This window comes from Lycium ferocissimum, chromosome 9 (genome assembly GCF_029784015.1).
Source record: "Lycium ferocissimum isolate CSIRO_LF1 chromosome 9, AGI_CSIRO_Lferr_CH_V1, whole genome shotgun sequence".
In the NCBI taxonomy this organism is placed as follows: Eukaryota; Viridiplantae; Streptophyta; class Magnoliopsida; order Solanales; family Solanaceae; genus Lycium; species Lycium ferocissimum.
In genome coordinates, this window is record NC_081350.1 from 33,164,209 (window position 1) to 33,174,460 (window position 10,252).

At 30.8% G+C, this 10,252-nt stretch overlaps 1 protein-coding gene across 1 annotated transcript; it reads left to right on the plus strand.

Moving 5' to 3' along the window:
* The first annotated feature begins 6,155 nt into the window (after window positions 1-6,155).
* LOC132069426 (uncharacterized) lies at window positions 6,156-10,200 on the plus strand. The gene is made up of 12 exons (XM_059462771.1): window positions 6,156-6,332; window positions 6,426-6,510; window positions 6,941-6,992; window positions 7,121-7,141; window positions 7,258-7,311; window positions 7,438-7,488; window positions 7,605-7,667; window positions 9,124-9,189; window positions 9,283-9,321; window positions 9,432-9,554; window positions 9,638-9,730; window positions 9,827-10,200. Exons 1-12 carry the CDS (start codon window positions 6,236-6,238, stop codon window positions 10,007-10,009), a joined length of 927 nt encoding a protein of 308 aa, XP_059318754.1. The 5' UTR covers window positions 6,156-6,235; the 3' UTR covers window positions 10,010-10,200.
* The last annotated feature ends 52 nt before the right edge of the window (window positions 10,201-10,252 follow it).

Sequence of the window (10,252 nt, forward strand, 5' to 3'; positions counted from 1 at the left end):
TATAAATTAGAACCAAGAATATCAATTAATTATAATTCTTCAATCAAATTCACTAAATTAGGTGAGTTCATTAATAATGTCAATTAATTTCATTTTAAAATTGATACAAATAGAATTTGTTGCCAAGTGGCTTGTTCATATTACGCCACTTGGCTTAATATTAAGCTAGACTACCCTCTTTTTATTATAATATAGATATAGATATAGATAATATCGCGAAAAAAGAAACATTTTCAATTTTGTTCGGAATTTGAAATAAAATAGTTTTCGACCCCGTTTGGACATGATTTGAAATAATGATATGAAATCAGTGATTTGAAATCAGGATGATTTGAAGACTAAGTTTTGTTTCGACATGCAATTTGGATTTCTTAAGGGGAAAATAACCCTCTATGACTATTTAGAGAAAATAATTACCCGAAATAGCCCATGTTTGTAAAATTACCCCAAATGGCCCAATTTGTACCGTCACTTCAAAAGCCTATTGCATATTTGTACCCTCACTACATTTGAAAAAATGTTGTATATTGTTGTATACAATTGAATTTTCTTGGATATAAACACCTCTTATACATTATTATACACTCTTATACAAGGTTGATACATTGTGTACTCCAGATTTATAAAGTTGTATAATGTTGTATATTGTGAAAAAGTGACTATGCGGGGTGTAATTTAAAAATATGGGAATTTAATTTTGTATGCTAGATTGTACATTATTGAAATTTCCCCTTTCTTAAGTTGTATTTTTCTCATAAACATAAAAGCCATGCAAGTTGTGAAAATCATCAAAACTTTCCCAATTCTTATACAATCTTACCAAATGAGAAAATCATAGTTCATAACAAAGTTAATACATGTCACGCTCCAAATCTGGAGAGGCGTGGCCGGCACCCCGTGCCGTACACGGCCCGAGCGAACCACTCTATAACGGTGACTCTGGAGGGGTAACCCTCAACTTAGGCCGATGAGGCCTACCTGCAAACAGACAATACCAACCAAGATCAACAAGGTCGTATCCTGAATCATCTGTAAGTAACAATTATCATACCTGAAAGGCGTCCACACCCAAAACATATATACATAAATGCGCAGGTCGATGAGGCTTCCATAAACGTCTACTACCAAAAGTACCAAAATGAATATATACAAGGGCCGGAAAGCCATTGGACTAACATATATATCATACACGAATATGTCTACAAGCCTCTAAAGAGTAGTGACTGTACTAGGGTCGGGACAGGGCCCCGACCTACCTATCATCTGTATATACACAAAACACTGGACTGGGTAACTCCGAATGACATGGAGCTTACCATTCTAGCTGGTACTCAGCAATCTACTGAGGAGGTCTCTCTAGCTGCCTATCTGAACCTGCGAGCATGAACACAACTTCCCCAGGCAAAAGGAAGTCAGTACAAAATAATGTATCGAGTATGTAAGGCGACTGAAACTAATACTGAAATGAAACATAAGATAACTGAATATAAACGATAAAGAATCCGGCTGTACTTACCTTCCTCTGACATCTAATAACTAATAATTCGACATCAAACTACGTAGCCTCGTATAAGGCTTCTAGACATGCATAATTAGCCCCGTAGGCACTCAATGTAGCCCCGAAGGCAATCTGTATGTATAATCATAACCCCGAAAGCAAGCGCGCATCTGCATAGTCCTGAAGGCATGGCCCATAGCCCCGTAGGCAAGCATCATAGCCCCAAAGACAAATAACATAGCCCTGAAGACAAACATCATAGCCCCGAAGGCAAGTATATACTTCTATAGACTGTACAATCTCACTTTTATCTACTAGCTACATGAGCAAAAATGCTAACTGAAAGTGAACTCCTGACGAGGGAAACTACTATACAAATATCATGAAACGACATAGACATGGAATCTCTGTGAGTGACACCTCTTTGTGCACTTGGTCAAGACTCGCTTGATAAGGAATCATGCCAAACAAAGAAAGAAGGATAGCCTTTACATACCTCTTGTCGTCTATACGAACTTAACAAGGAAGCTCGCCTCGAATAACACTTCAACCTATAACAATAGTAATACGTTTGTCAACACGGTGTATACTAGTATACGCTGTATATCGAATGATAACTTGTTTCTATAAAGGATCGGACATCATTTCCCTTACTTTATACACATTCAGAACTCAACCACAAGATCAACAAGTAACAACTCAAGAACATATCCAAATCAGTCCAATATACATTATATACAACACTGCTATACATTCTTCCTCTCTACATCCACAAAGTATAACAACAACAACTAGTACACCTATTCCTCATTTCAATCCAGCCACTTTAACAATATTAAAACAGCCATCAAGAACAGTCCACACTCCGACAATAACAGGAACGCGATATATGGTATATCTTCCGTCTTTTCTCATCAAACAAGTTGGCTAAAGGTTACATAAGATCAAGTACATCTAGGAGGGATGAAACCTTACCTCAAAAAAGTAAGAACAATTTCAAATTCAGATTATTTCACTACAAAGAAAGCTCCAATCTCAACACAAGAGGGACAACTCACTTCAACAATCACTACTAGCTTGCTAACACTTGAATCACCTTATTTATCTTTGGATTTGACTTAGTTTGATATAAGAACTTGGAGAGAGGGTTTGAGAGCTTATAGGAGCTGTGTTAGGATGAAAATGACATAACAATAGAGGGCCACGAAATATATACAACAAGAACAAATTTTAGCTGACCTGGATCTGAGTCGCATATGGCCATTTGCGGTCGCAGATCCCAATGCATTTCCAGGTAGGAATCCAAAACTTTGGCCTCAAATGCAGCCTCATCTGATAGGCATACTGGGTTCTCCGTCGCAGAACCCAGTATCAGCACACCGAACTTTGACAAAACATATGCTCTTCGATTCGTTTAGCCTCTAAACCTTCCGATACTTACTAAACATGGTTTTAAACTCTCGTATACTTAAGGTCAACATAAATCCCTGCTCATAATAAAAAAAATACACACACTCTCCGAGTCTATGTCGATTAACCTACGGGGAAATTCAGCGTACAAAAATATGAGGTGTAATAATACGCTACTAGAAGACCTTTCTAAAAAATAAAACTATTAATTGAACTTTAGTTCAATAATAAGAAAAATTGAACATAAGTTGTGGTATAACTACTCTTTAAATGAGTTGCTAAATGGTTGATAAGAGTAAATTTATTATAAATATACTACCAACTTACAGATCTTTTTCTATATTTGATATAAATGGTTGGTAAACATGGTTGTTAAATATATCTACAAACTTATGAATCTTTTTTTTACAAAATATAAACTCACGGGTCAATTTTTACATTTCAAAAAAAAAAAAAATTGAAATCATGATATGAAATTGAAGTTGAAATTTTGTGCTAATTTCATAAGCAACCGCTGATTTGAAATCATGATTTCGTATCGCATGGCCAAACGTCTTCGTAATCACTCCTTATAAGTTAAATCTTGCTACCTGAAGAAATATGAAATAGACCAACTCCTCCTATTGAGTGACGTAAATTAGGTAGGAAACGAAATGCACCTATATAAGGCATTAACCGTTTTTGTTTTGTATTTTTTTCTTCATTTGTCAAAAAAATAGACATGCTAATAACGAAAGGTCCCTTTAATAATTAGACATGGTTACAATTTCAATTTACAAGGTAACAAATCAAGTAGATTGATGGGATATCCAAAATTGGCTAAATCAAACTCATCCAAAAAAAAAAATAGAAAAATTGTTCAAAGACAAACAAAGTAAATTTCAAAATCTATCCCCACACTGATTGCTCCAGAATTGGTAGTATATATATCCAACTTACTAAAGCTAATGGCTTTCACATTTCTCAATTTCTTCTTTGCAAAAGATTTAAACAATTTTTTTCTTTTTCCACTTCTTTCATAGTATTGCATGGTAATCTTTTATTTTTTCAAACATATATTAATCTTTTACCATGTTACGTTTATTCAAAGAAGTATCATTTGCTCATTAAGAATTATAATCAATATGAATTCAGGATATCTTTCTATGTCGTATAAGAGATCCAATATCAATAATTGATATGTATTTAACTCAATTTGGCAAATCCCTTGAAGCATTCATCATTAGAATTTAAGATGATTACATTTATGCAGGGGTTAAACTCATGATTTAGGAACTTTTTTAGAAAATCATACACAATATTGAGCCCTTCAATTTAACAAACGCTTAATTAGTTATGAGGATTGGACTGCTAATATTACACATATTGGATATCAGTTCACTTTGACTAATATTTTAATTTGCTTTGGAGGAAGTGGACATGTGAACAGTAGAGGAGCCAAAAAATAAAATAGTCATTTTAAATATAAACTAAAAAAAAATATTGCGAAAAGAACAAAATGATTAGTCAAAACTTGGTTTTAGTTATTAACACGGGTGGCTCAAGGGTAAGGCCACTAAAGCATCTGCTTTAGGCCCTCATGAGTCAAAGGTCCAAAACATTTATTGTTATTATATAACTACTCATGAGTACGTATTTATAGTTTATAGTTTTGTATGTAAAATAAATCAGTATCGCGTGTCTTGGTATATAATAGGAGAGGATCTTTCAAGTTAATAAAATGTTAGCCATTTGTTGTAATACAATACCTTTATTCTTGTTGTCAAAAAACTTTTTGGTAGATATTAAGATTTAAGTAGTTTAATTCAAAGTTCTAAAATATCAAACAAAGTTCTACTTTCATTTAACTAAAACACTTTAAAAATTGAAAAGAAAATTCACTACATTCGTAGTATCATGACTATATAAGGAAACAATGAAATTTTCTTAATATTAATTGTAACTTTGTTATACATGTAGTAATTTTCGAGTGGTTATAAGAAGAATTTTGCTACCATCAAAGGATGCGGTGCAACAGATGGGGCTGCTCCTCCCTACCAGAGGTCTCGAGTTCAAGCCCTAGGTATGGAAAAATCCTTGGTAGGAGTGCTTCCCCCCCCCCCCCCCCCCCCCGGCCCTACACGACTCGAATCCGAATATAGTCGGGCTCCAATGCGGGTACCGGACACCTGGTGGGAAACCAAAAAAAAAAAAAGAATTTTGCTAAAGATTATAATTAATTGTGACTTCAGATATTGAAATAAAAACTTGCTAATATGGAAGAAAATTATATCTTTTTGTATTAAAAAGACTTGAAAATAATTTTTAATTCTATATACTGATTATCATAACTAAAAGGTTTCATTTTTTTAGATTTTAGTTTGGGTTCTTCAAATGAGTGAGCAAATTAAGTAAAATTTCCTTTCTCTCATTAATTAGTACATAAAGTTATCCTGCTGGATCTGATTGTTCCTTCTTTCCGTACATCTGTTCTCTTTTTCTTTTATTTCTTTTTTATGACAGTTTTATATATTGCTTTAAACTCAATTTTTTTTAATCAATTGTTTTTATTTGTACATGAAAAGAAATAGTTGAATGAATATACTGCCAACTTGCCGTTCTTTATTTATATTTGATATAAATGGTTGAGAAACATGGTTGTTAAATATATTTACAAACTTACGGATCTTTTTTTTATAAAATATAACTTATGGGTCAACTTTTACATTTAAAAAAATTTGAAATCATGATTCGGAATTCCAAATCATGCCTTTTTTTGAGAATTTGGAATTTGAAATCATGATATGAAGTTGTATATGAAGTTGAAGTTAAAGTTGAAATTTTGTACAAATTTCATAAACAAATCTACTTAATCACTCCTTATAAGTTAAATCTTGCTCCCTGAACAAATTTGAAATATACCCCTCCTACTGAGCGACGTATATTGGGTAGGAAACGAAATGCATAAGGCATTAAATGTTTTTATTTTGTATTTTTTTCTTCATTTGTCAAAAAATTAGACGTGCTAATAACGAAAAGTCCCTTTAATAATTAGATATGATTACAATTTCATTTACAAGGTAACAAATCAAGTAGATTGATGGGATATCCAAAATTGGCAAAATCAAACTCATCCAAAAAAATAGAAAAATTGTTCAAAGACAAATAAAGTAAATATCAAAATCTGTCCCCACACTGATTGCTCCAGAATTGGTCGTATATATATCCAACTTACTAAAGCTGATGGCTTGCACATTTCTCAATTTCTTCCTTGCAAAAGATTTAAACAAAGAAGAAACAATTATACATAGAGAGAGAAAAAAGAATAAGAGAAAAAAAGAAGCTCAAATGGCTTATTTATGTTCAGAAACTTTCATTATCTTTATCATTTCAATCTTCTGTTCCATATGTTTTTCTTCTTCTACTCCTTTCATAGTATTGCATGGTAATCTTTTATTTTTTCAAACATATATTATGCATTTTGTTCCTTTTATTTGTTGAGGAAAGGAGAATTACGAGTTTTTTTTTTTCATGGTAGGGCTTGGACAGTCTTGCATTGATGCAGGAAGTACATTTTATACGACACAACTCAGCCTCTTGTCAAGATCAAATGGTCAATGCTTGTATGTTACTAATTTGTTTTTTTAGATATTCCTTTTCAACTTCAACTTTAATATTATTTTTTTTAATTCGAAGTTGTCCTCTTCTCTTGCATGAAACAAGAATCTAAAATCATATTTTCGGAACTCCTCCAAATTCCTTATAACTGTCATTATTATAAGGATTGTACTTATATGCACTGATAGTGTAATTAAGAACACTTGTTATTGTAGCGAATTAACATGTTTGTGCAAGAAAAAAGTTTGATATTTTTTTTGGTAAGAAGAAAAAATGTTTGACATTGTCAGTATACATAAGTTAAACCTTGTTATTATGGTTGTTATCAGCATATACTCGATAATCGCTTAATTTCTACTCTATAATAAGTAGTAGTATATATTGTTATATTATTATTACTACTACTATCATTTATTGTATGGATGTTTTTGGTAGAGAAATTGGAAATGGACCGTATGATTCCTACAATATGCCTCTAGAAAATCAGGTAACAGTTGATATAAAGTAGTGATTCATATTGTTTACTAGTTATTTTTGATTGGATTATTCACTGCATAAAATTCTTGTGAATTGTAATCCGTGCCTTTGTTTTTTTGCCCATGCTGTACTTTGTAGGTTCAAATTGCGTGTGAAAAGGTAATAACCCTTCACTAGATTATTCTTTTCCTTTCTTTTTTTGGTGCCTCTTCAGGATTTAAAAAAAAAAAAAAAAAAAAAAAAAAACCTATTGAAAGGGCTGGATTAAATTACAGGTGAAGGGAATGAAGGAACTTCAACAAGGTTACAACTTAGTTGGTCTCTCACAGGTAAATATTCATGATTCATCTATAATAATAAATGTGTATGTCTTACTTTTTCCTTGTGTTTTTTCATTTAATGTGTGGCAATCTAAATGTTATTTATGGAAAATCCAATTATTCATGTATTTTCAGGGAAATATGGTAGCCAGAGGGCTTATAGAGTTCTGTGATGGGGCACCACCGGTGAGAATTTTATCACTATTAAATTTTAACAATAGCTTTTTCTTTTTATATTCATATATTCATGTTTCATCCTTTTTGTGATTTTTTCTTTTTTTTGGAACTTAATTGTGCCACAGGTCAAGAATTTTATCTCAATTGGTGGACCTAATGCTGGTGTTGCTTCTGCTCCTGTCTGCGCTGTATGTAATTTTGTAACTTGCAAGTAGTAGTAAGAACAACGATACCAATAATAAGAGGTCTCGAGTATGAGTTCTAGGTTGGAGTGCCCTTGTTAGGAAACACATTACTCCTAATGTGAGATTTTTCGTGCGAATCCAAATTTAATCAGACCCTAATATGGATACCAAGAAACGGATAAAAAAACAAAACAACAACAATAAGAATAGAATTTTAAGTCCTATATATCGATGATATAAAAAATTATATTTACAAAACAGCTTTCTTTAAGGGAAAACTACGTATATATACATGAGAAATATTTACGAAACGTAACGACGCTTTTCCTTATTTACAAAACATAACGACATATTACGAAACATGACGGATTTTCATATATTTTTCGTTTTTTTTTTTTCCAGAAAATATATATATTTTTTATAAAAAAATATTTTTTTAAAAAAATATTTTTATTTTTTAAAAAATAATTTTTATATATATTTTTTAAAAAATTTTTAATTTTTTTTTTGGCTCAAAGGCTTAAAAAATTACCTCAAATTTAATATGAAAGTTGTATGAAAAATGTATGAAATATGTATGTGTGTGCGAAATTTTTAATATAATTTTCATATACAAAATTTTGAGCGAAAACTTTAAGCCTTGAATATTGTATGAAAATTGTTACAATGTTATTGTAGTTGTATTAATTTTCCGAAACCAATATGAACTTTATATACAAAAAATGTGAATGAAATTCTAAGTCTTGAAATATACACACAACTATTCTCATAAGAATAGAATTTTAAGTCACATATATATACATAAAATTTGAGCGAACTTTTTAAGATATAAAAATTTCATACACAAAAATATTATTTTAAGTCAATATTGTATCAAAGTTGTATACAATGTTATTGTAGTTGTATTAATTTAAAAACATGAACTTTATACACGGAAATGTGATGAAATTTTAAGACATGAGCAAGATACAAATTTCATATTGTTTTCATACACACAATTTTGAGCGAATTTTTTAATCCTTGAACGTGATATACATATTTCATACATTTTTCATACCGTTTCCATACAAACTTTTAAGTCTTGAGCGAGATATACAATTTCATAACTTTCATACATTAATTTAAAAAAAAAATATATATTTTTTAAAAAAATGATTTTTTAAAAAAAAAAAAAATAATTAAAAATATATTTAAAAAAAAAAAAAAATTTAAAAAATATCATAAAATTTTGTATAAAAGTTATGTTTTGTAAATATAAAACTATCGTACTGTTAGTGTGAGTCTCTGTGATAAGTAAATCTGATAATCTCGTTACAATGACAACTAACATGTTATCAAAAGTTAAATTGCAATAATAGTATAAAAGTTATTTACAGTACTGTTAGTGTGGATAATTATCCATAACAATAACAATTACGAATTACAATTATAATTATAATTTGTGTATTTTAATTGATAGGGTGGTCCTTGGTGTGCCGGAGCTGGTGGTGTATCTGGAGTTGGAATATACTCCGACTATGTTCAAGTATACTATTTCCAAAAGCTCTCTTAATTTTTTTTTTCAAATTTCAATTTATTTATTATTTTCTAACTTTTGAGTTTTATATGCAAATTTTAGTCTCACTATGCTCCTAGTGGCTATACCAAGCTTCCAAATGTGAGTAATTCTTGTTTCTTTGTACATCTTTTTGTTTTTATTTTTATTTATCTTATTTAAAATTAATTTTTAAACATTTCCTTAAATTGGTCTTTTATTTATTCTCTCAGGATATTGCTGGATATTTAAGAGGTTGTAGGTATCTGCCAAAGCTTAACAATGAAATTTCTAATGCAACTAATCCCATCTATAAGCAACGTTTCACCAGCTTGCAGAACCTTGTTCTTATCATGGTACATGTTACTCTTCTTGTTTATTTATTAAATCAATTAATTTACTTATTAAATAATCCCATTTTATTTTAATATTTTTACAGTTTGAAAATGATGAAGTTATAACTCCAAGAGAAAGTTCTTGGTTTGGCTTTTATCAAGATGGAACCTACTCACAAATTTTGCGACCACAACAGGTAATATATTTTCCGATTTGTACTTTAATTTAAAATCAAACCATGTTACATTTTAGGAGTAGTAACATTTTTTTTTCTTTTACTTTTTTTTGGCAGACTAATCTTTATCTAGAGGACTCGTTTGGATTGCAAACATTGGATAAAGCTGGAAAAGTGAAGTTCATAAAGTTACCAGGATATCATCTTGGAATGGATATTCAAGAAATGCAACAATATGTTGCCCCATATTTGATTGATGGTGCACCAAAGAATAAAGCTGCTGCTCAAGTGTTCCACTGATTAAAACACTCTTGTTAAGGACAATAGAAAAAAAGACACTACTACTAAAGTGTCTTCAAGTAATCTTATTAGTTTAGGTTTTGGGATATAATATCTTAAATCTCTATCACGTGTTTTGTTAGATATGATGATTAGTAGTGCTTATCAATGTATTAGCAAGTTTGAGATAATTGATAGCAAGTTGATTGTTCCCTGTGGCCTTTGGGTATTGAAATGTGGTGAAAATATCATTTACAACTTTCA

Excerpts from the sequence above, each read along its gene's own strand:
- LOC132069426 (XM_059462771.1), top strand. The coding sequence starts at position 6,236 with ATGGCTTATTTATGTTCAGAAACTTTCATTATCTTTATCATTTCAATC. Across the intron at positions 6,511-6,940 it reads AGATCAAATGGTCAATGCTT|AGAAATTGGAAATGGACCGT; the intron begins GTATGTTACTAA and ends TGTTTTTGGTAG. Across the intron at positions 7,668-9,123 it reads CTTCTGCTCCTGTCTGCGCT|GGTGGTCCTTGGTGTGCCGG; the intron begins GTATGTAATTTT and ends TTTAATTGATAG.